General features: G+C 38.8%; 2 protein-coding genes across 5 annotated transcripts in view; both read right to left on the reverse strand.

Annotated features, from left to right (window-relative positions):
• Positions 1-2,454: 2,454 nt before the first annotated feature.
• Positions 2,455-25,800, reverse strand: part of LOC111332606 (uncharacterized) — a 54,232-nt gene continuing 30,886 nt past the window's right edge. For 2 of the 4 annotated variants that reach the window (XM_088755094.1, XM_088755097.1), the window contains 29 exons: positions 25,275-25,640; positions 23,585-23,734; positions 23,034-23,060; positions 22,290-22,370; positions 21,785-21,882; positions 21,223-21,442; positions 20,919-20,948; positions 19,823-20,107; positions 14,013-14,407; positions 13,547-13,738; positions 12,961-13,050; positions 12,727-12,832; positions 12,242-12,379; positions 11,879-11,963; positions 11,282-11,390; positions 10,979-11,025; positions 10,742-10,862; positions 10,317-10,420; positions 9,969-10,071; positions 9,308-9,458; positions 9,008-9,074; positions 8,690-8,756; positions 8,183-8,271; positions 7,806-7,932; positions 7,092-7,133; positions 6,634-6,729; positions 6,123-6,210; positions 5,665-5,702; positions 2,455-3,800 (listed from right to left, as the gene is read on the reverse strand). In XM_088755094.1, coding sequence (XP_088611220.1) covers positions 3,609-3,800; positions 5,665-5,702; positions 6,123-6,210; positions 6,634-6,729; positions 7,092-7,133; positions 7,806-7,932; positions 8,183-8,271; positions 8,690-8,756; positions 9,008-9,074; positions 9,308-9,458; positions 9,969-10,071; positions 10,317-10,420; positions 10,742-10,862; positions 10,979-11,025; positions 11,282-11,390; positions 11,879-11,963; positions 12,242-12,379; positions 12,727-12,832; positions 12,961-13,050; positions 13,547-13,738; positions 14,013-14,407; positions 19,823-20,107; positions 20,919-20,948; positions 21,223-21,442; positions 21,785-21,882; positions 22,290-22,370; positions 23,034-23,060; positions 23,585-23,734; positions 25,275-25,640 — 3,704 coding nt within the window. In that variant the 3' untranslated portion in view covers positions 2,455-3,608. Of the gene's footprint in view, positions 3,801-4,881; positions 4,935-5,664; positions 5,703-6,122; positions 6,211-6,633; positions 6,730-7,091; positions 7,134-7,805; positions 7,933-8,182; positions 8,272-8,689; positions 8,757-9,007; positions 9,075-9,307; positions 9,459-9,968; positions 10,072-10,316; positions 10,421-10,741; positions 10,863-10,978; positions 11,026-11,281; positions 11,391-11,878; positions 11,964-12,241; positions 12,380-12,726; positions 12,833-12,960; positions 13,051-13,546; positions 13,739-14,012; positions 14,408-19,822; positions 20,108-20,918; positions 20,949-21,222; positions 21,443-21,784; positions 21,883-22,289; positions 22,371-23,033; positions 23,061-23,584; positions 23,735-25,274; positions 25,641-25,800 lie in introns of all 4 variants that reach the window. The other 2 variants (XM_088755096.1, XM_088755095.1) reach the window with 2 other exon arrangements.
• On the reverse strand, positions 15,063-18,803 carry LOC111332607 (uncharacterized). Its single transcript, XM_022937976.2, has one exon. The coding sequence runs from the start codon at positions 17,945-17,947 to the stop codon at positions 16,205-16,207; it is 1,743 nt and encodes a 580-aa protein (XP_022793711.1). The 5' UTR covers positions 17,948-18,803; the 3' UTR covers positions 15,063-16,204.

The raw sequence follows: 25,800 nt of genomic DNA on the forward strand, positions 1-25,800 counted from the left end.
AAATTGAAAACACCTCGACCACCTCTCAAAGTTGGGCGTGTCTCATTTAGGAAGCTGCGATCAATTGATAAGTCTGCTTTTGCGGATGAAATCTGTAACAGCGAGCTTCTTCAAACGGATACTGAAGATCCTGACGAGCTTGCCGCCTTATTCAACAACACATTGCGTTCCCTGCTGGATCGGCACGCTCCTGTTAAGCAAAAGAATGTTACTATTAGAACTCGTGTTCCATGGATGAATCATGAAATTATATCGGCTAAACGTCAACGGAGGAAAGCTGAAAGGAAATGGAGGGCTTCTAAAGCACACATCGATTTACTATCCTACCGCGCAATGAGAAATCGAGTGACGTTTTTGAGTAACGAGGCTCGTAGTGCATACTATACAAACTTCATAACTGAGAACAGCACGGACCAGAGAAGGTTATTTAGAGCAAGTAAGTCCCTGCTGAATTTATCAAATGGTCCTGGCCTCCCACTGTCGACTAATGATTATCAGTTGGCTAATGATTTTGGAAAATTCTTTGCTCAAAAAATTGCTGATATCAAGTCTGCTATTGCAAACCAGAGCCGCCTTCCTGTCACCATTCACGCTGCCAGTACTGTGACTGCTTCCTGTTTTTCAGAATTTACTCTCCTGTCCGAATCAGAGGTGTTTGATTTAATCAAAGCTTCATCAAAGAAATCTTGTCTTCTTGATCCTATTCCAACCAAGCTTCTTACTGACTTCGCCGATGTGCTACTACCTCCGATCACGAAAATAATAAATCTTTCGCTTGATTCTGGTTATTTTCCACGCATCTGGAAAAGTGCTCTAGTACGGCCGCTGCTGAAGAAGGATGGATTACCTCTTGTTTTTAAGAACTACAGACCCGTGAGTAATTTGGCATTTATCTCAAAGCTGGTTGAGACTGTTGTTGCCAAGCAGCTACAGCATTATCTGAATGGCAACAATCTGTTCCCAGTGTTTCAATCCGCCTATCGACAGAACCACAGCACAGAAACTGCACTCCTTAAGGTTACGAATGACATTCTCCTTAACATGAACAGTCAACGTGTTACTCTGCTCATTCTGCTCGATTTAAGTGCTGCCTTCGACACAGTTGATCACGACACCATGCTACGTCGACTTGAGTCATCATTTGGTATACAGGGGAAAGCCCTCTCCTGGTTTACGTCCTATTTGTCTGGTAGAACTCAACGGATCATGATTAACGATTCGCTATCGGAACCTTTTAAATTAGAATGCGGTGTGCCTCAAGGTTCCTGTCTGGGTCCGTTATTGTTTTCGTTGTATACGAGCAAGCTTTTTGAGATCATTGAATATCATTTGCCCACGATTCATTGTTACGCTGATGACTCACAAGTTTACATCTCATTTAGTCCCAACGACAGAGCTGAACAACTTGCTGTAGTGAGGAGTATGGAGGACTGCATCAGAGACATTCGTCTTTGGATGTTGAATAATGATCTTAAATTAAATGACGACAAGACTGAATTCCTTATCATTGGCACATCACAACAGCTGGGAAAGCTCGACAATATCAGTATACGTGTGGGCGACTCAGACATACACCCCGTGCCAATTGCGAGAAATCTTGGTTCCTGGTTTGATTCAAGGCTCTCCATGGCAACACACATCACGAAAATTTGTGCCTCTTCATTTTACTACATTTATAATATTCGTCGGATCAGAAAGTACCTTTCACAGCAGTCAACTGAAACTCTTGTCCATGCATTCAGAACGAGCCGCCTGGACTATTGTAATGGCCTATTATATGGACTACCGGACTGCTTGTTGAATAAGCTGCAACAAGTACAGAATGCTTGTGCCAGACTGATTCTTAAAGAACAGAAATTTTGTCATATTACGCCCTTAATTTTTAAGTTACACTGGTTACCAATTAGATATAGAATTGAGTTTAAAATACTGTTAATTACTTTTAAGATTCTTAATTTTTTAGCCCCTTCTTATCTATCCTCTCTTATTTCCCTTAGACCCCCCACCAAATATAATTTAAGAAATTCCAGCGATAAGCTTTTACTTAGCCATCCATCATTTAAATCGAAAGCTACACTGGGGGACCGTTCCTTTACCTGTGCTGCTCCGAAACTATGGAACGAACTACCGCTGGATATTAGGAGCGCAGGAACAGTAAATATTTTTAAAGCTAAACTTAAGACTCACCTTTTTCGTAGTGCATTTTTATAGCTTTTTTAGCCATTCTAAGTTTACTTTTAATTGTTTCTTAAAATTATTGTAAGTCTATTTTAATGGTAACTTTTAATCTTGTAATGCGCATTTGAACATTTTATGGAATTTGCGCACTATAAATTTTAATATTATTATTATTATTATTGGGCACAAACTAGATACAAACGACCGAGTACGAAACGTCTGTGGGTACGGAACGAATGGATACCCAGTTTCTCACCCAGCGGGTAAAACACGCAGTAACATCTTAATTTCTTTATTATTCAACACACACGACTAAACTTCGGTTAACGACATTTTTTATTAACGGCGATGCACAACAGGAGATAATTTGTTACACTACGTGAATGTAGTGAGCATGAACTGAAATTCTGACGAAGGCTACGAGCTGTGTAGATCATTAACCTTTCAGAAATGCACAGCACCCGAGGACTGAATCTCGTCAAATTAAGCCTATTTCATTCTGATGCGCATGCTCAATAATCTTTCATTTTCTAGACGCCGCCTTTTGTTGTCGAAATAGTCTGGCATCTATGCGGCTATTGGCTGCTATTTTTACTGGCGTATGGAAGAGATGGACATAAATCTCAATCAAAAGATTGAAGCTACCCTAAACATCTGCAATTTACAGGACTGTTAGTGTACTGATCTCAAGATGACAAGCACACATTTACTCGGTGTCCCTTTGTCACTGAAACCAAAAAGAAGCTAACACTCATTTCTGTCCAAATCAATATATGAAACATCACAGCCAAGGCCCTTTTGAAAAAAGAATTACATCAAAAATCCCCTAACCCTCTACACCCTAACGATAGTCATATTCTCTTCACTGTTCTCTTTACATTTCCTATGGTGTTGACAAGGAGAATTTGATTGACAATCAGGAGCTTATGAAATTGGTGTTCATTATCTTTATTCTCATGACCTCTATATTTGATTCAAGTGTGGTACAGTGAAGAGAAATTAAAATCCGATCACTTTTGGGGGTTGAAGGGTTAAGAGTGTAAATCTCTCTATGTACACTGGTCTAACGTCAACTACAGATCATAGAACACTACAACTTTCAAATGACGAGATTATAATCTTGCAAATTATTCGTACTAGCCTTGTCCGAAGCTGCTCTCCACTGGCCCAACACGCGCACTACTTCCTACTCGTGTTGTGTTTTCATTATTTACATTTTTTAATTGTGCTCTGAGCAAAGCCTAGATGAAGGCATATGTGGTAGCGTTAAGAAAACAATCCTTTGAACAGCCTTCTAGTAACTTCGACTGTTATCGCGCAATTACAGATGCTGCAAGGAGCCTGCTGCACGCTCGTAAAGAAAAATATCGCACTTCCTCCAACTCGAAGGCGAAAGGTGTGTGCGCGCTTAGTTTGAAAGAATAAAGTCCTTATACAATGCTACAGGAACCTAACACTTTTGGTCTGAAGTTGTGAAAGAATGTTTTTTCATGGCTAGAGCTTTTCCTGTGTTGTCTTCCTTCTTTGGTTAATGGCCTCAGTTGCTCTGAAAATTCTGTGTGAGTACTGTACTGTGTAGATGATGATCTCATGCTCGTTTTATGTGATCCAGGTCTATGAATCTGCAAAGTCCACACAAAAGCTTGTAAGTAAGTTTAAATTTCTGTCTTCTTAACTGCTTTTTGGATGAAAAGTTGTCGCCCACGTTCTCTCGATTTTATACTTAACAAAACTAAACCACGCCAGTTATTGCGCCACGATGAAAAAGATGAAATTTTCACCGCGATCTCTTTTTAAAGAATGTTGTCATTGTCAAACCATCCCCCTGATTATGTTCTCATTACGCTACATTAAAAAAAAAAAACAATTGAGTCGAGACAGAAATTTAAAAGATAAATTGAATCGAGAGAGAAATGATAAGACTGAATCAAGAGAGAAATTAAAATAAAAACTGAATCGAGTGAGACATTAAAAGTAAGAATCGAGAGGGCAAATTAAAAAGAAACTGATCGAGAGAGAAATTAAAGAAAAAAATTAATCGAGAGATAGCTGAACATACGTTTCTTTTTAAATATGTGATCCCAATTCAACTATCATGCAAATAGAAATTTTATACATTTGAGGTTAGTTTTGTTTTATCTTTTTGTTTCTTGTTTTTTTAATTTGTTCGCCGTTTCAGGTTATGGCATGAAGCAGCTTCAGAAGCGCTGTCAACTCTGGATTTTTTTTTTTAGAAGGGTCTCGAGTAGGTATGTATCTTTAGGACTGAATTGAAATAGTAGTAGACCTTTTCGGTTTTATGCAATGATTTATAAGTGAGTTCACGAGTAAAGTTGTTGTTTTTTTAATATCAATAGGCGTGGATATCGATTAATACGTTCCTGATTTAAACTAATGTAAGGAGCCCTCACATATAACAGAGTTGCAAAGAAACAAGGTAATGTAGCCATTTTGAACATTTTTGCTTGCGACGGCTGAAAGGAGGTCCTTGCAATTCTATAGTAAAGAATCTTCAAAGCACCGAGACTGTTGGACAGAGATGGCACTTTTTACAATTTCAAGGCAATCCCAGAATCCAACGCGTTCCAGATCTTGCGCAAGTACTCACGCGATAACCAAGCAAAGATAAACCTTCATTTGAAATTCTTGTTATATGCGAGAGCTTTCTGTGCAAAAAATGTTTCAATTTATTCATTTACTCACGGGTCAGGAGAGGGACAGTTTAGCGACCAGCGGCCAGAATCAGTGTCACCGAACTGAATAGTAAACATGAAATGTTACAGTGTGACAAGATTTTAATGATGACAGAGCAATTTTCAATTGAGCGTCGAAAGTAATTAGGTATTGCTTATTTCGCCACGTTTTTAAACAATCAGATTTAAAGCTAAAACCAATCACGAAATGATCACTCACTTAAGACAATTTGCCTGTTTTATTTTGAATTTTCATTGACTGGTTGTCTTTTGTTGGCTGTTATGGCTATTTGGTTTTGACATTGCAACACTCAATCGAAAGGCGCTCTGTCGCGTGAGCTATAACAACACCATTATCAAATTCACTTTTATAATTTGTGCGTTTAGAAATGCTTAAACAGAATTGTTGAGGTATTGTTGTACACCGGTATAAAAACACACATTATTATGTATTAATTTTGAAATTGATGAAAACGAATTAACTTAGCGATCCTCGGCAAGATTTAGTTCATTAACACGTTTAAAAAAATACAAATTATAAAATATATTCGACGAGTGAGAGTGCAATGAATTCATATGGTATAAACAGTAGAAACCACATCGGTCGAGATTTAATGTAATGACCCATAAATTAATTTTTTTATATTATTAATTGATAGTATACAAAATCATTACACGTGAAGATAACGCCCCGCTTTTCCGCAAGCACCGGTATCATTTTTTATCTGTTACAATTTAGAATCACAACAGCGGGTGAACTGAAATTGAGTTCTTAAGTTTGTTTATACTTAACCGTTTGCAAAGCCATGTTGTCTCCACAAATCTTCACATCTGGTGGAAAGAAAAAAAATCATGAATGGAGGTAAGAATAATTTACCCTCTGTGTGAAATAAGAGAGATTTAGCACCGCGTTTACGTGAAACGTGAAAGGCAAGCGTGACCGCGTGACCACGATTTTTCCGCCATTTTTCACGTTTTCCGGTTGCGCTTTGCAGTGTCTGCAGTAGCCGCCGCAACTTATCCCATTTTCTATAAAAGTAAGTGACAATGACTATTAACACTCGCCTCTGGATGCTAGAGCATCGCAGGTCATGCCTTAATGTTACACAACAACACAACAGAAGGACCCCAGTGAGCCTTAGCCCACGGTACATTTCGATCCTGAATCTAGCGCGCTAGCTTTAAAGCAGCAACATCTTTCAATAATTAAAAAACATGTTTCGACTAATTAAGCTCGAGGATAGTCTTTACCCGACACGCTTCGAATGCTCTTAGTAACAATGATGTCATCATCCCCGGTAAAGTTCGTCTCGTGAGAGTCCATTCGTTTCTTCAACGGCTGTGAAAGAGAATGCATAAAAGACAAATGTGGAACAGTTGTCAAACTATCTCGCTGCGTGCCTGACGATTTTCATCGATCGCTGCGAATATATAAATCGCCGGTATTCGACTTTTGTGCCCGTTTAATTAAACCGGCGATTATGATTGCTGCTTCGAAACAAACGTCTCTAAGGTCCTTAGCTATAGTAAGATAACGCGATTTTCAAAATTACTTCAAAAAGAAATTGGAAACACACTCGAAAGGCGTAGTCGTCGTGATTGGCTCGAAAATTCACGAAGTGTACTCGTATCGATCAACGTCGAAATCGCTTGCTACTTCCCTAGCCGATTAGACTTGCCACGATCGCCGTATACAATTCGAGTTGCGCGTCTCCAACTTACACAATGGGCTTGTTTTGAGTGTATATATTTAACAACTTACCCGGCTCGACATATGGTGTGTTGAGGACAGAGAGTGTTCAGGAAGGCTTTTTGCCAAAGTCCTTTTCTCGTGGAGTCTTTTGTATGCAACTCGTACCTAAGAGTAAAATCATGGTTTACCGACTGTTCATAATCAAAAAATAGTAAACACCAAACCCTCCAGGTGCATCCACAACTTAACCTTAATAGTGAACGTTGTGGTGTTTACCATTTGTTATATAACATAACATTGATATATTGTAGCAAAGGGGTTCCCTTTCATTTAACACTGGAATCTTACGTGACCAGAAAAAACAAGCACACGGAAACTAGTCTTGCATTTGCTCACGCCACTGAATTGACCAAGCAGAGCGCGCTTTACTTTGGTTATGTTATAAAAGTAAGGATTTACGTTAGGAATGGCTCAAAATGATAAAATTTAGACAAACCGCCAATAAAGCATTGCATAAAATTTCATACCTCGGTGTTTCCGATACAGTGGAAAGCAAAAATGAAAAGTCCCTGTAGTAAAGGGAAAATGTGTCAGTAAAGATTCTTGTGAGGATTAACTTCTGGGGATTGGGACATAGTTTGAGTAACCGTAGTCATAAACAACAAAGCACGTGAACTTGTGGGATAGGTCGAGATTTTTAGTACTATTAAGAATCCTACTACATGAGAAAATAAAAAACAGCTCCTTAATCAGTGGAATATGCAACACACAGGTTTAAGGGCTTGAAAAATATTGGAATATTATTGTATTAAAGGAGAAGAAAGCGAAGTCTATGTTCTATATCTCGTCATCACAATTTGATTTTTTAATTATAATGCATTAGTTACTATCGGGGAATCGACAAGCGTCAGCTGAGGTCAAGAAATGGTCATGCTAAGAGATGGGATTCTCATTTAGGACTTAATTCCAACGTATCCCTCTGAAACTTTCTCTAGATCAATCTCGTTCCCCCTTATCCCAGATCTATCGAGAATGAGAACAAACAGCACTAAACCCACAGGCAGCATTAATAGCTCCCCACCAAAGTATGCACCTAACACGTGAACGCGTACGCGAGGTACAGCAGTTGTTACATTTTTCATATATGGTATTAGATAACTTTGAGGTGGATTACTAACGGAATAGGACTCAAGAAGAAGACTCTCTTAGCTTAAAACTCACTAAGACAAGAAATTTCTGACCTGAAGTGAATTGAGGATGGCAAATAAATACTGGAAGGCAATGGTGTCCTTATTGATGGCCAAAAGTCCGAATACCCAGGTCAAACCGAGAAGAGGCAGTAGGACAATCATGCCCTTGACACCAGCCCTACAGAAAAAAATGATGAAACGTACAGAGTATCACAATAATGAAAGAACGAGTGAAAGAGCAAACGCAGAAATGAATGGGCGCACCGTGGCATGACAAGGAACATGAGCGTCAACGCGTGCGCTACAAATATAAACTGCACACACATAACAACTGGTGGGTAAGGAAGAACTCATATGAAGCAAGTGGACTTTGTCAACAAATGTAAGTTAAAACGAAAAACGGCGAAGGCATAACAGGATGCAGGTACCTGACTTGGGAGGCATTGCCAGGATTCTGTAGGGACGTCACAGATGCAATGATGACTCTGATCACCATTATCATAACCACAAAGTTAATCTGCAAAACCAAAATGGCGTGTTTGAGCATGATTTTAGCAATTATATCCACTAACATCAATTTAGGATTCGAATATCATGCCCTGTGAAAAACAAAAGCTGTGGTGTAAAGTATAGCGTTAGCGACCTTCGAGTCCTTTTTAACATTTTTTGCAAAGTCGTAAACTTTCAGCGTTTCATATTGCTTTTCATTTTGTAATTTTCACTTTCTAAGGTAAATTACCAAAATTTCCTTGCGAAAGGTTGCACCAGCCGTACTAAACAGATACGTAAAGGTAGGAATAGAGGGGATTGGTGACAGCAAGGATTGCGAAAGACCTCTGTCACAAACGCGATCGCCTTCTGCAAGAATGCGATCGCAACTGGGAATTTAGCAAAGGATGTAACTTTATGCATAATTGAGCGACTGAAGTACCAACCGTCATCACTATAAGAACCGGAGCAACAAAAGCCCAAATAAGCCCGTCAGTAATTGAAATCCAACAGCTGGAAAATAAAAGTAAACGGTGAAGCAAGACTTTGTAGGAAAGGTTATTCTAATCTAACTATATTCTAATCTAATCAACAGGATGAGCCTCGATATCTTTTTGAGTGGTTTTTCTGCGAAATACAAAATCACCTCAAAAGTAGGGTGGATGGGATCAATAGGCAATTACAAATTGAAACATGAAACATTTAGGATCAATTTCTCGAGAGGCATAAACCATGCCTTAGATTCACTAATTACGTATACGTACGCTCGCTCGTTCCCATATCCTCCCCAGCGGGAACAGGCGGAAATGAACACAATTGTCAGCGGCAGACCTAAAAAGAATAACACAGTTTAGACTTAACAAATCGACTGTGGTTTAGCGTGGTCTTTACTCTTATCGACAACGATATTCGTCATCACCATGGTCAAAATTTTGTGGACTCAGGAGACGCAGCCGAGGGAGTCCGCAACAATTTTTGACCCACTGCCAATTGTGGCAAATTTTTCAATTGTCATGCTCGTTTTGTATCAGTGCTAGAGCAGCCAAGGAAAAAACTCGACCTACCCCACCCTAGGGCGTAGTAGTATTTCATCTTAGATCCCTCGCTGAATACCTCCACCACTTTGCTGTACAGATGAATTCCTTCGCATAACATCCACGTGAAAGCCGCTGTGTATAAATAGTGCAAGAATAAAGCGACGGCTTTGCACGCAATCTGCGGAGGGAGAAATGATCTTTGTCAATTCCGTTTTATTTCAACCGAGAGCGGATCATGCATTCCTCAAGTCTTATTTTAAGGAATCAGGGCAGTTCATTTCCCGGAGAATTGTCTACAGTCGCATATGTACAAGTCATATACCTCTCTACTCTTGTCTATGTGAACCCAGGCGGCCTGAGAACCATCTCCATAATCATTCGCTCTGACGAAGGGCTAACGCTCGAAACGTCAGCTTTTTAACCCTTTAGGGTGGCCAATTTACAATTTCAACTTAGTTGATAGAACCAAATTACATCTCCATAATCTCCTGGCCTTGTCGCCTGTCTGGGTTGACCCCCCACGTAGGGCGCCGCAAAGAAAGTTCAGAAACTGTGAGTATCTCACGCGTTACTAAATCCTTTGAACTTGGTTAAAAATGATTTGCACATTATAAACTTAACTGCGTCAATATTTAGTTACAAGTAAATGGTTTTTATCTGAATGTCATTGAGTCCTACTGATACTTACGGGGTTGTATGTGGCATCTATGCCGGCCAGGAAAATTATCTGCGCGAGTCCAATGGCTACCACAAGATTCTTGTGGATTGAGGTCCGTTCTGAAGCTAACGTCCTGTAATAAACACGACCCTTTAACTTATTAAAAATGAGGGAAAAAAATACCAATGAAATGATAGAATTATCTTCAGAAAACCAAGGTCAACGACGATGCTTCGTGAATGAAGAGAATGTGTGGGACTCATCTAGACCACGCTCATAATTCACTACTTTATGAGGTCCAGAATATAATAAAAAAGGTTGCAAGGACAAAATCAACAACAACAATAGCAGCAGCATTAACGAGGAGAAATGTCTTACTCAAGTGACAAGAAAGTCGCCAAAGTGAGCGCCAGTCCAAATAACGAAACCCCGCATCCTACATAGGTGATGACTGTCAAAGCTTTATAATGATCCGGCTCAATCTAAAAGACCACAGGAAGTAATTGTTAGGAAAAACAAAAGTTGATGATTAATTTTCTTTAAAAGAGGTCTGAGCATCGGACCCTCATGTTCCTTATTAAAAAAATCATGTTTCACTTTGATTTGATTTGATAGAGGCCCAAACGATTTATGAAAGAAAATGCGTTTTGATAACTCTTTATTTTTGCGTTTCTCTTGGTCATGATGAAATCTGACAAATTGTTCATAGGGTTTCCAACCACTATCAACAATTCCAAAAATAAGCATTCCGTTTTCCTATACTCCAGTGATTTACTGCATGCAGAAGAAAACAGAGAACATACTTCAAATTCCTTGACTTGCATCAAGATTGCAAAGTTTGTGAGATGATCGCAAGCGCACTCGACATCCTTGTCCTTTTCCTTGACCACGTGACATCCCTTGTGTGACCACAAACCCCTTGCGCTGAAATAAACAGATATCACAGAAATGCAAATATTCTCAATCTAAATTCCACATACAACTAAGGCATGAATATATGAGATCTCAACATCATCTGAAGTGCGGTTTATTTTCCTTACCTCTTGAAATCCACAAATGAACAAGAAGGCTTTGTAACATTTTTGCCCTGAAATCGAGAGGAAGATGGTTGAGGCATCAGGCCTGGTCTGTGGTTTTTGGCATTCTAGAGATCTTTTTACTCAGATGTATGGTATTTGGAATTGTTTTCAACAATTTTATGATCTTTTGGTATTTCAGGTTAAACTATAATCCATCAACCCCAGCCTCGTGGTCAAGAGTGAAAATTTTCAATAGCGTTTAAAGGTCAAATCATCGCACAAATGGTTATTCTTGCAATCAGAGGAAACAAAACCGAAACAAACCTTCTCCAATTTATCAAACCATAGTTTAATAGGCGTCTTCAATGGAGTGGTAAGTTGCTTGTTAAACTTTAGAGCCAGAATTCGGGAGTTCACAATGAGACTCTCAGAGCTGAAAAGAAAATTAAACTATGAGAGCCGGTATTTTAAACAAAGTTAAGCCATTGTTTTGCAAAACTGCGTTCTAAACTGCCTTCAGTTTAGCTGATTCTTTTATCTGAACATTTATTTTTTGACAACAGTGTCAAGAGGGCCGAAAACTAGCAGTGGGAGGACCTATATTTAATGAAAACAACCCTCATATAGAGAATACATAGGGCCAAGATGGCTGCAGGTTCTCTTGAAGTCAAACCGGAAATGAGTCTTTTCTAGAATTTTGTGAAAAACAGGCCTTCGTATGATTAATGTTTTGGTAGTGCTTCTAATAATTACTTAGTGAACTTAGAACCAACAAAAATGCGTGTATAATTAAGTTTGACATATATTCAAATATGATTTATGCTTTAGGAACTGCTTCGAAGGACCTCTTGAACAGTGAAAATTGTTAATGTGTTATAAACAAAGTAAATAAACAAAGAAAGTAAGAAAAAGACACCGTACCTCTGATCGTTGATTGTATTAGCAGGGAAATGCTCACTGACTTGATTATAAATGGCATAGACAACTGTTGTTCTCGAGCTCTTATCTACGAAGAAAACTTTCTTTAATAACACGATCTTTCTTAGAAATTGTTTTCATAAACGCCGATTTAACGTACCAAAATGTATATAAATAGAGATGGCATCAGACGACATACTTGTAGGCTACTTAATAGCATGTGCTCATTGGCAAACTTCTTCTAATTGCCGTATGAAAAGGTGACAAACAACAAAATTACTACGGATCAACGGCTGATCGCTGAAATTATCCGGTGAAGTTTGTTATGAGCATCAAAGAGCGCAGCTTGATCAAAGTCTAACGAACCTGCAGCCATCTCGTCGAAGAATTTTCTATGAACGAACACACGGTCCCGTCCTCTCCATTCTGATCCGAGTTCATCATATCTGGGATATTCAGCGCCAGGAGAAGACTTGTCAGGTATCTTGGTCTCTACACCCATAGCTGTATCAAGAAAGTCAAAATAGCAACCAATCGTATAAGCATAGTCGTGTATTGCACCAGCATAAGGGGGGCAATGGCTGTTTGGTTTGCGATTGCGTTGTGTTGTTTGGGCGAGACAGTTAACTTCAGAGTGCTTCTTTCCACTCAGTAATGTAAATAGATATCAACGATCTGTCAAAAAAACCTGACAAAATTCTTGGTTCGTTGAGGTAACCTATAATCCCATCTATGGGAGGTTATCTTCTTCTCATGTAATTCACACAACGGAAACCAGGATGCAGGTAACAGGCAAACTTTCCATGAAAGTATTGAAATTGAAGACTAAGCTCAAATATCTTGTTACGTACCTATATTTGCACTTTCCACGATCAAGCTGTCATTATCGCCAAGTTTTTCTCCCATTAGCAGACCAATGTGTTCTATAACTTCTAAAACTTGGGTCTGAGAAGTTGCCTAAAATCAAGCAAGAAATTAGTGTGATCAAATTAAGTTAACGAGGGGAAGAATGTCAGTTTTATCTACGATAGATTCGTTAATATATTACCTACATAGAAACTCTAATTGTTGCTAATTGCACTAACCTTGTCCGTGTTATTTTCCTTCTCTGTTGGTATGCCCCAATTGCCAGCGTTTTTCTTTGACAAGAGTGAACTGGCCACCTGAACAATGCTCTGAAAGAAAAAGTACTTTTAGGTACACTGGTGCTGATCATGCTTTAAACGATAGAGCCAGCTTATTATAGAGATTCAGTTTCTGTGATTGGTCTGAATTTCATGATATCTTGCTGTAATCACCAAGCACGAGAAGATTGTAAAAGTGAATGGCTAATTTTCACAATGGCCACCGTATGATGTGATTTCTTTGGGGGAATGAATGAAATGGAGGATACAGTAAGACGTTGCTCATCCAGGTTTACCAAAATTATCATCATTTTTAGGCTCGGAATAGACCATCAAAATGACTTCACCCCTGGTGAAAATTTGGCGATTTATCACCTTTCCTGGTTGTTATGATTTTTGATGCCGCTTTTGCCGTTACATTAACGTCGCCATTATCGCCATAATCATAGTCACCATAATCATAGTCGCCATCGTCACTATCATTGTCTTCATTCGGATAACCATCATCGTCATTAGCATCAATATCATCGCTAATTTTTACACTGACCTGTCCCATTTTTTTCCTTCCAGATTTGTCTTTGGGAAGTAAACTGTTGTTGCTGGTGATTTTCTGTAAGATTTCCAGCGCGACTTTCGTGTCCCCGCCATTCATATCTCCCTCACTGGTGAGGTTTTCGAGCTGGTTTACAACCTCAACGACATTTTCGTCTGTGATCGTGACATTCGCGATGTCTTTGAACTAAAAATTCAAAAACAAAAGGCAAGTTTAGTTTACTAATTAGTGTGCTTTAGATATATCAGGCTAGGCTGACGATCATACAAGACGAAATACCCATGCTGAACGAGAAAATGTCATCTCAAAATGCAAGTCGCTGTAGACTACACTTTTAACTTATTCCTCGGCTTTGAACGGTGGAAGACAGTTAACCAATACAAAATTTACACCTTGTATATGGCAAAATTTAAAATCCTCTAGTCTTCTAGCAATCATGGCTCTTTTAGATTAACTTCACCTTTCCCGATGGTTCATCTTGGGGTCTAGTCGTAGGTTCATCGGTAGGCTTCGTTTTTTCGGTAGGCTTCGTTTCTTCGGTAGTCTTCGTTTCTCCGGTAACCTTCGCTTCTTCGGTAGCGGTAGGCGTCGTTGTTGCAGAGATGGTCACGGAAGCTGCAGAGATGTTCGAGGAAGCTGCAGAGATGTTCGAAGAAGCTGCAGAGATGTTCGAGGAAGCTGCAGAGATGTTCGAGGAAGCTGCAGAGATGTTCGAGGAAGCTGCAGAGACGATTGTCGAGGAAGCTGTTACCATCACAGTCTTGTTTGGCGATATGGCATTGACTATTGATGACGGGGTAAAAACTGCCAAGGTTGCAGTGGATATCTTTGCGGATGAAAATTCAACGACATAGCCTGAAAACATTAAAAGACGAACAGGTTACTTTATTTCCTTATTATGCTGAACATTAACATTAACAGACGAACTGGTTTCTTTATTTCCTTGCTCTGCTTACATGAAAGAAGTCTGGCTAGTGGTTTTTTATTTTTTTTACTATTTTTTTTTCGAGTTTTTGTTTTTCCTAATAACATTTGTTTATAAGATTTCGACGTTTCGAAAGAATAAAAATTTTATTGTTAACCATTACGCTGAGCAGCTTTAGAAACTAAATTTTAAAGTTCACAAATAACGTTCGTTCCGAAAGCTATTTTTTTCGATCAAGTGGCTTAGAATCAAAACCAAAGCAATCACTACGGCCAGCGGTGGACAGGGAAAAATATCACAACAAAACAATGATATCTCAAAGCAAAACAAGAAAAACGCGAGAAAAAAAAATAGTGCTCTACTTTTACTTTGCTGTGGTTCTAAATTAGATCAGTTGGAAATAATTATCAAAGGCATTATATTCAAAAAATATTTTATTATTGTCCTAAAGTTCTTATTAGTAAGAACAGTTTCTTTCAGATCTTGATTGAAAATAATATTTTGCAATTAGAGTTCGATAGAAACAAATTATATTTCCAAAGATAAATTATATCCTCTATTATTAAAAACTGGATCATTGGATAATGCAATTCAAGACTTTTTATTGGCTTAGCCATTATGGTATATGAGCCAATATACCATAATCTAATGTCTGTACATTGTAACATCCGGTTTCTTCTTACAAAATAAAGTCGAGAAGATTTGTCTAACATCTTGGGGGAGCGTGTTTTAATAAAACAATTATTCCACGAGCGCTTGTTGGATATGAGATGATTATAGCCAACTCGGCGCTACGCGCCTCGTTGGCTATCTATCATCTCATATCCAATGCGCGCTCGTGGAATAATTGTTAAATATTCGCTCGTGTTTCTTTTCATAAACTTAAAACTCGTTACATATCCCGAAGCGTTAATTCCTGTGTTTTTAATAAAAATAAGAAAACCAATAAAAGTGACGAATATCATGATCAGAAGATAATCACAGCACGAGACAAACAAAAGTGACAGGAACGCGCCAAGCGTGGAAGAGCATTTTATCCATTTTAAAGTTACCTTTAGCTCGCATTATTTTATTGGTTGAGACGACAAAGCAATCTTCAAGAGCCAATAACAGAGCTTGTTAAATAAAAACATGCGAATCCGGAAAAATTATATACATATATCTGTGTGATTTCTTTCTTATCTTAGTTCAGAACGGTTAAACCTTAAAAATCAAGCCGCGTTTTATTCCCATGCCATTTCAGATTTTCTTAGATTGCACGCTATTAAACAAATAAATGTAAATAAATATGTAGAAAACTATCAGTCGAGTTAATTATACAGAACGGAGGTTTTGATATGTAAATTACACTGGCGTACATGAGCGAAGCTTGACTTTCGCTTTCCTGAGTGATGGCAAACACAGCTTTTGTGGGGATGACAGAAAGACACAACACTGTAAAAAAAGCCAAAAAAAATCGCTCACAATGTCTGCGACAAATTGTTAGAATCTATACATCGTCGAATCGGCCTGAACGTTGTGATATATTACACTGATAGTAGAAAAGCGCTTTCAAATCGTACATATGTTTTTGGGAAAAAAAAGTATTTGGTTAGCTGTCGAGAGCGTTAAGTTCTCACTCACACACAAAAACCACTAATGGTTCTTTTTCAAGCTTTGAAGATGGACCAAACAGATTTATTGTATTCAAGATTAACATAATCGATATCCTCTCTATCAGTGTTACATTAAGTACTGCGATCGCTCCAAAGTCCAAACAATTCTTTCAGTGTTTTCTTCACAGCTGCGCGAAACTCTCGTATTCTCCAGCAAAACAAGACAGGATTTATACTAGAGTTCATGAACATAACAGATGTTGTGAAATTGAAGGCTAAGTGCATAGAGTAACTGCGTCCAATCAATAAGAACAATATAGATGTGCAGATAAGAGGTAAATAGCACAGTAACATGAGAAACCATATAACAAACATGTTATAGAATGACTTTTGGAACTTTCTCATTCTCAATTTGTTCTTTCTATTAATAATAATAATGTCACTTTGCGCGTTGGTGTCTGTATTGATTCTATCGTGATCAACAATGGTGACAGGGTTGCCAGTCATTTCATGAGTCATTTCTTGTGTTGTCTGTCTCATGGAAGCTGCTACTGTTGTAAACAAACGATTCTGATTCTTTTTAGATCCATTAAAATGGATTTCGCCTTCTGATGATCGGCTTTCGTTATGCTTCTCTTCAAGAACGAAATTTTCTCCTTCCATCTGATTGCTTGGAGGAGCTTTTCGATCTGCTCTCAAAGAATTAAAAGCTGTCATTTCGATTGGGCATTCGTGGTTCATTTTACTACTTGTTTCTCCCTTCCTTCTTCCTTCATTCACATCCACTCTTATCAACTTTTCGTTTCCTTCTTCGATTTGCCGTACATCAATTTCCCCTTCTCGTGAATGGTCCAGTGTCCTTTCCCCAAGATGGGCAATTGTGCTTCCGAATCTCAGATGCATCTCCTTCTCCTGTTCCTGACCTTTATCTTCAACAATTTTCAATTCGCCATCAAATCGGACGTTTTCCAAGTCTTCTTTTGAATCAAAGCATCCATGATTCTCACGGGAGACAAATGATGCCTTCGTCTGCAATTGCTTGTTGTTCTTGACCGGATTTTCACCGTCAGGTATTTGATAGTGTTCTTCACTTTTTTCGGCAATTTGTTTGTCATCTCTTCGCATCACATTTCGTCTATTTCCATCGATCTCTTTGGTAGCTTCTCTTTGATTTCCCCTTATTTCCTCTCCCTGAAAAGAGGTACCCATCGAGTCCACTTCTCCCCCGTAGGTGAACGATGATATTTCACCAACCTGATGACTGGAAATTTGTCGCTGGTGGTAGCGCAAAATTTGGAATATCCTTACGTAAGACAACAACGCGACAACCAAAGCGAGAGAGTTAGCGCACGCCAACACAGTGTTCTGCTCGTCGATGGCCCACTCAAACATGGAAGCGAAAGCCAAGCTGAATACAAGCAAAATAGCGATCAAAATAACAACTCTTTGCTTGGTCACGATGGAGGTATATTTCATGTGAAGATGAAGCGCCATTAATCGATCCAGAGATATTGCTGCTGCGGTCGAAAGCGACAGCGACGTTAAAAGGAAAGAGACAAGGTTAAAGACATATCCTGCGTAACAGGACGTTACAGAGAGCGGATTGATTAAATAAGATATTTTGTATATCAAATAGAGAGGTTCGGCTATGAAGCCAACGCACAAATCGGCAACAGTCAAGTTGACTAAAAGAAAGTACGACGGCTGGCGAAGAAATTCAGGAGCTCTGCAAATGGAAACCAAGATTAAAACGTTCCCTATGACAGATGTTATACTTAGAATTGACATAATAACGCAGTTTGCCAGATATGGGCCGAGCAATTCCCCTTCTTGAGGTACAACTATGTTGAGATTTGCACACTGTCCAGCACCCATGGCCACCAGACTGCGAAATTCTTCATCAAAACCCTCTTGCTGTTGTCAAAATTGCACGAGGATCCGTTTTGAATTCGGTTTTTTTCGAAGTTTGCCGTTCCAAGAAATGACCTGCTTCTTTGTCAACGCCAGGCAATATGAATGCAAGATTCAATTTTCATTAAAATCAAGTGTCCGGAAGACAATGAAAGCGATAGGAGCTCTTCGAACAATGTCGGTTCCCTTTCCTGAAATATGCAATGCGCCCACCAGTAAACAAACACTATCCATAGGTTTGATACTGAAAAGTGGAAATCTTCGCTCCTAGATCCGAAAACCTTCCCGGTGAGTCGCGTTGGGTTGAATCTGATAAATCCTACCATCCAAATTGAGGTCTTTGCTATGGCAAAACTGTTGATTTTGAAGAGCAATCTTCATATCCATCAGTAAAAGAGCTCTTAGGCTTGCTTATGTAAATTTTAGTTTGCCTTTAAATTAAATATTCAACCCTTTCACTAGCGATCCAAAATGGATATGGGTAGTTAATTACTCGCGGAGAAAAATTGTCACTTCAAAGGTCGTTGGCCACACTGATCACATTCAAATTCAGTGAAAGAAAATTCGCAATGCCTGTCAAAAATATATCTTGTAAACCTTAAGTTTTTATATCAAAGAATTATTATATCGGAAAGGTCTGCCAATTTTGCTTAATCCAGTGTCATATAACAGAAACGTCAATCACTGCCAAAAACTGGATAAATTAAAATAGCTTATAACTGTTTTAGAATTTAGAGGTTAAGCTCGCCCTTGATTATTGATTGGTACATTACAGTTCGTTTTTTAATTCTTTAACAAGAGCTGAATACATTACTATGATTTTTTTTAGTTTTAGATTTGTGAAGAAAGCTTCTTCTCCTGTGGGCAACAGAGGACAAAATGCTACTGGATTCGCGACTGGTAACAAATGAACATGAAATATGAGTTTTGATTAATTCAAACGACAGCTGTTATTAGTTATAAACAATATTTTATTCAAATATATCCCACTGAGAGGCACCATCTCAATCTTTTCAACTGAATAATTGAATAAGCACGAGCTATGTATCATGTAACTCGAACCTTCTTTCTCTGTAGTTTTAATCTCGTTTGCAATTACTGGTATGTTGTGTCAAAATAAAAAAAATTAGTTTAAAACGCTAATCCAAATTACAAGCAGTGTTGTTTGCCGGCCAATTTGGCAAGATTCTTGCCAGGGAAAAAATACAGAGAGGAGCGAGTAAGGATGCAGATGCCCAGAACTCTAAATGCTTCTATAGAAAGAAGTACCCGTTCACCTACTGACGCAAATGTCATTTACATGCTTGAGCCTACAAGGACCAATGAAATCGATTTTTTTAGATAGCTTTATCCTTCAGTAGGAGATAAAATAAAGAAAGTCTTAATGCGACTGAAGCATCTTTGCAACTAAATTTTTGAAGAAGGACCTTTCCGACTTCGTTTCTCTCGTGTTCTTCATGTCAGCTCGTGTTCTTTTGAACCTGCCAGTGCTATCTCCCCAGCACATCGAGATGAGGACAACTTCTCGTTGATTCTCATTGGAGATCTTTTCCAAGCATAACCTTTTACAAGTTATCTATGAGACCAAGGTACCTGGTCTCTCTGGAATAAATCTAAAATTATCTCACGTGCTCTGCTAACGAAAAGCCATTTTGCATTTCACGACAATGGACTTTTTATTTGGATTTTCATGGAGCCTTAATGACTGAGATGATACAAAAATAACTTAATACGGATTCTATAAGAAGTAAAACCAATTGGGTAATACAGCCAATCCCTTAGCTACATTCTTTCTGATAGGATATATACTGAACATAAGGTGGTAAATAACTGATTTACCTGTCTTGTATGCACTGAAGGTGTCATCATCATCGCCACCACAAACAAGTGAAGAATTTGACCAACATCTTTCATTGCACGCTTTCTTCGGTTCAGACGAGGTTAGGTTGGAGTTCGAGCATTTGCAGGTTTTTCCCCTTATGTAAGCCCAATTTAATTTTCTTCCACGGCAAACCTCGATGCATTTTGATGGTGAAGCTTCATGGGCTTTCATAGTCTCATTTTGGGAGTTGGATATATTTCTACCATTCACACATCCTTCATAGCTTTCGCTGACTTCAATAACTGTTAAAAAAGAAGAGGAAAACTCAGCGAAATCTGACTGACTGTAATGAGGGAGTTGGTTTTTTCGTCCAGTAAGGATTTGGTTTTTTATTAAATAAAGTTGCTGATCGACCCCTCCCTTAGGAAGGAAGTAGTACACAGAATAAAAACGATCGAGACAAGTTCTTTCTGGTTGAGTGGTAGACCACGCTACCCATTAAAAAAATATAAAATATTCTAAAGCCTGGGGGAACGCGGAAAGGAGAAAATCGGTTGAGAATAAGCTGACAAGGATACCTGCATCGAGATTGTCATATTGACCTCGTGGTACCATAATTATATGATGACCAGGCATTGCCATTCCTCAAGCTATTTCGAGTACATCCATTCCGAAAAGATTAGCTGTTCGACAGGTTAAATAATGGAATTGCATACCCTGATTGGGACTTAAGACCTCGAAGAACATACTCTTTTTATACCCCGTTTGGCAGCACATAGCCAGCCAATGGGAAATGGAGAGTCACCGATGCGATTCAAATTTTTCATTTAGGTTTTTGGAGACTGGGAGGAGGGAAGGGGGGAGGCGATGACAAATTCGTTCTTGATAAATTACGGAAGACTACAGAAGAAAATAACATCAAAGTGCACTGTAATCTCAGGGATCCAGTCCAGAAAAATCTAACCATAAATATTTCGGTTCTACATCACTACCCGTTTTACAAAAAGCCGTCAAAGTAAAGAAAAAAATTATTGATCTCGTCGCGAGAGTGGGACAAAGAGAAAAGCGTTTGTATAACATCTCTTTTTACAGTTTCCACGAGAAAATGATTACCTTCCGCTGGATATCCGTACTGCCTCACATCTGTAAAGGATTGGAAGAATTTAATTATTCATGGTGTCTATCAAATTCACAACGGCACCTCGATACTTCCATTAAAAAAATTATTGTTTTTTTACCCTCGCAATATAACCGTGTTCACCAAAAATGTAACTAATTTTGACTACTGAACAATCGGCTACATGGCAGAAACTGAAAGTTCAATTCTTGCTGTCTGCCCGGCCGTTCGTATGGAGCATGGTAAACTGACGCTGTCCATTGAAAGTAGAGCAGTTAAAACTTAAAATTGATAACATACTATTGATAACCACCAGGCCGTTATCTCCGTCAGTGGAACCAGTTCCACCCGCAGTGCTTTCATTCGCAGATAGTCTTTCAGTTCCAAGTGGTGCGCCATTGCTAAAGATTGCGATTACCCCTCCTCCCCCTCCCCCACGGCGGATAGATCTGCTGCCATTTATTGCATGTGCGTCTGCTCCCGTGGCTTCCAGTCTCGCATTGTCACCGAGGATCACATGCTTTGAAACAAAGAAAAGGGAACAAATTAATTCTCTCAGGTCAGAGTTAACAGTTTTTTCTACGTGAATCTGCAAATATTATAAAGAGTCTCAATTCATCGCAATTAGGCGAACAGCAGTCAATAAAAGAGTAACTGGCTTGGAGACAATCATGACTAAATTTAATTGAGTTTCTTAAGTTGATATCTCTATACACGTCAAATCTCAACAAACAAAGAAGAAAAGCACATTTCATTAAGTAAATTTTTCACATCATAACCCGCCCACGTCTCTTTCTTTGTTTGTTCCAATCAAAAGTCTTTATCTCGTCAGTCAATTTATATTTTCTACTTATTCATTCACCTTTCTAGATCTGAGAATAATTGTTCCACCACTGCTTCCACCCATACTAGCTTTAGATTCAAATGTGGTAGTCTCACCATTAGCGCTGATCACAGCATCTGAAACACAATGAAACAATCTTTACCTCATTATCTAACGACAATTTTGGCAATTTGCGATTACCATGCATATTACAGCACGGAGGGCACCCGTAACCCTTGACAAATGCAAGAATGTTGCACTTTGGAGGAGATGTAGCAAGGTTTGTCAAAAAGAACCCAGCTAACTTCTCAGTGGAAAACAGCCAAATTTTCATGTTTCCAATATCGATTTTTTATATGGGGGAACGCCTGAAATGCTAAAGGAAAAAGGTGAAAGATAAGCAATTGTGGTTTAGGTTGCTTCTACAGCGGTTCGAGATGAATAGACTAGAGCGGATCCGTAACTAAAAAAATCTACCTTATGTTATTTTTAGATTCAAGAGAGTAAACTCTTCAATTCGTTATGATCAACACAATATATTTACCGATTGTTAAGTTCTTTTCTGAGGAAATTTCGATTGCTCCGCCACCACAACCAATCACCAGATTGGAATCTTGAGTGGTACCTGTAAGATATGGTTGAAGTTTAATTGGAAGGAATAAATTCGGAAAGGTCCCTTGCCTGTCAGGAAGCTCGCGTTTGAAACGCCGAGCGACAGAAAATCACTTTTGACACTCGAGTTAAACATTCAGTGTAGAAAAAATACGGGATACTTAATTTTATCTCCGAATTAGTTTCTAAGTTCAGACTTTCACCGCGATTATTCTGGCCGAAATTACTTGAAAAATGTCGAAAAATACCCCGAAAGACACAACTTTAAGTCGCTTCTTTTATTGCGCACATAGGCGAGCTCAAATGACAGAGAGTATTTGTTACTTTGACAACCTTCCACATCTTCTCCTTTCACATCCGCAATGAAATTACATCGAAGGGAAAAATTCGAAGCTCACTTCTTTGAAAACCCACAGGATTACAATATCTGGAAGTTGTTTTTTGTGTATTGTGTTGTGGTTCGATTTTATCCTTGGTTTAAAATTTATTTTCCATTGTTTCAACCCTATTATCATACATTACCATAACCAAAAACAATGGAAAATAAAATTTAAACCAAGGATAAGATTGAACCACAACATATGCATTCAAAGGACGAATTAAACAGCAGTTTGTTTATGATAATTGAAAAACGACGGAAGAAAGGAGTCAGTCTTTGTTTGTGATGGTCACTTACAATCATTTGACGAGCAATTCGACGTTCCTGTAGTTAACAAAGTTAGAATTAGCAAAAGAAACTGAGATCTCTAAAAAGCTTTGCTCGCTGGAAGGTAGCAAAGACCTAACAATACAAACAATCGGCTAACTGTCTGACATGAAGGCTCACCGTCTAGGCTGACTGATTGCCATTGAATCAACAGGCGAATGAATGATTTGTTTAGCGGTTAAACTTCGTCAATGGGTTAATGAAAAAAACATCAAAGGACGGGCCAAATTTATAAAGCGCATAATAGACAGAGAGAAAAACCACCTCAATCATTCATTTAACGACTGACCGACGAGACGACCTCGCCACCAATGCAGACAATGTCTGACTTCAATTATAATAGACTCCCTGATTAATACTACCGCTTAGGGAATAAAATTTTCTCGACTGTGGTGATGGTTCTCAGGTTTTTGTCACCGTTCGTTTATAACAACATTGAACTACTTTGGTTCATTGACTGACACCAACATAACTCTACAATTCAGCTGAAAATGCAAATAAGAACATTCTATAGTTCTCACCAGTGCTTCCACCAATAAGGAGTACATCAGGCTGTATTCCATATGTTTTACTATAAATAGTCGTATCATCTTCAAACAATAAGCCGCCCTTTCCGCCATGCCCCGCCCCTGCATTTTTGCCAGGCTGCCCACGCCCAGGGCCTTCTCCGTCTGTCGAAAATGAAAAAAAAGAGATATTTCATGTTCGTTGGAAGTCGATTTTATCAATGAATGATAAGGATTAGTTCGAAGCCACATGGTTAAGTTGTAAATTTAAATTTGGTTGATTCTGACGACACTTTTACGACTAAGTTAACCATGATATCTACAAATCATAACAGCCTTAATACGGGTGCCAGAACAACTTGGCATTGAACAATGGAAAAAGGACAGAACCAGGCAGGGAGAAGAAGATAAACACAGTCTAGCGCCGCACTGTCAGAGGTGATATAAATGAGGCCTCTTCTTGTAACATCAAACATTTAAAAGTTAGGAGACGAAAATAACTGAACAAATAGAAATGTATGAAAGCGATTCTCACAGTAGTGAACACTACTTATGTAGCAGTGAAAATAAGGCCTTAAAAAATTAATTTGGATATATCTACAAAGTTGAAATGGTAAATTGGCCACCGTAGCGATTATAAAAGCTGACGTTTCGAGCGTTAGCCCTTCGTCGGAGCTCCGACGAAGGGCTAACGCTCGAAACGTCAGCTTTTGTAAACGACGGTGGCCAATTTACCATTTCAACTTCGTTGATATATCCAAATCATTTCGTTACTCCCACTGACGCAGCCCTAAACAGTTTCTTTCGAAACTATCAGCCTTAAAAGATTAAGGCCCATACGGGATTTGAACCCATGACCTCTGCGATACCGATGCAGTGCTCTACCAACTGAGCTAACAACCAAACTCGGGGAGCTGGTCATTATGTTGGTTCGTATTAAACCCGTGATGTGATGAATCAATGAATTTGAATATATGAAAATCATAAATTTGTACTGCGGTTATAAGAAATGTATGGAGGTGATCCTCGCAGTGATGAACACTACTTGTGCAGTAGTGAAGGTAAGGCCTGAAAAAATTCAGGCCCATACGGGATATGCGACAGGAGGAAGGAGTACTAATTAGATATGAAGAGGTACAGAGTTTTCTCACTATTTTCTCACCATTTTTCACTGCATTACCGCAGTAGGGTAGGACTAGAACGGAACATATGCGATCCGTGCGAGTAGCCCATCCATTAAATCCCACCCATCCCATCCCAGGGGAGGACATCCATCACACACTAATCTCGTGCGTGAGAAATTATACGCTTTTCAGGGTTGTCACCCTTTTTCACAAACAGTTTTTTAGGACTCCAAAGACTCAGGCGATCAAACTAATCCTTCTACTCTGAGGAGTAATCAAATTTCTTCTTACAATGTTAGATGAAGGGTGATGACGATAAAGGAAAACAGACATGTCAAATATACATGTAGGTTGAACATGAATGCCAAATTCCAGGTTTTCATCACTTTCAAGGATCATAAGTCCTTTTTCTGAAACTATCCCGTTGTGTAAAATTCGCATGAAGTTCGATGACTTTCCAGTTTTCCTGGATCCCCTCAAAGCCTTGTTTCATGCACAAGATCGTTAACTGGTCTTAACTTTTTAGTGGATAAGTCATTCGCATCAATTTTCCGATTGAAACATGGAAAGAAATAAGTTACCTTTTTGCTCTTTGCCTGTGACGCAGTATCCACCGACTCGTTTGCCCAAAGTTGCTTTGGACTCTTTCAAATTTATGTCCACTCCTATGTAGATACCCTCCTTGCTTTTCACCAGAAGTGAGTGTAACCCAAAAACCCTAACCTTTGCGGAGCCATTGATTAGAATCGGTGTCTGGAACTCGAATTTGGAAACATTGTATTCAGTATGAGAGTTTCGTAAGTACCGTGTTTCGATTTCGCCATAGTACGAATATGCCATGGAACCGTTCATTGCTGCCAATTTGTGCATCCACCTGGCGTTTGTGGTGTCAATTTCCAAGTATCCCTCCTGAATGTATTGTACTTGATAGGTGGCTTTCGTGGAAACTAAAACAAAGAAATAAGTATAGTTGAATTCCGTTCCCCTTTCACTCCCACAAAGGTAGAAAATTGAACAAGCGACGCTATGGCGAGCGGAATTGCCTTAAAGCTAATTTCAATTTTGGTAAAGAAGCTGTTGTCTTAAATGAAACTCAAGATGTCATTT

Source organism: Stylophora pistillata, chromosome 3 (genome assembly GCF_964205215.1).
Source record: "Stylophora pistillata chromosome 3, jaStyPist1.2, whole genome shotgun sequence".
NCBI classification, from domain to species: domain Eukaryota; kingdom Metazoa; phylum Cnidaria; class Anthozoa; order Scleractinia; family Pocilloporidae; genus Stylophora; species Stylophora pistillata.

Coding starts and splice junctions, on each gene's coding strand:
- LOC111332607 (XM_022937976.2), bottom strand. CDS start 17,947: ATGGGTGCTGGACAGTGTGCAAATCTCAACATAGTTGTACCTCAAGAA.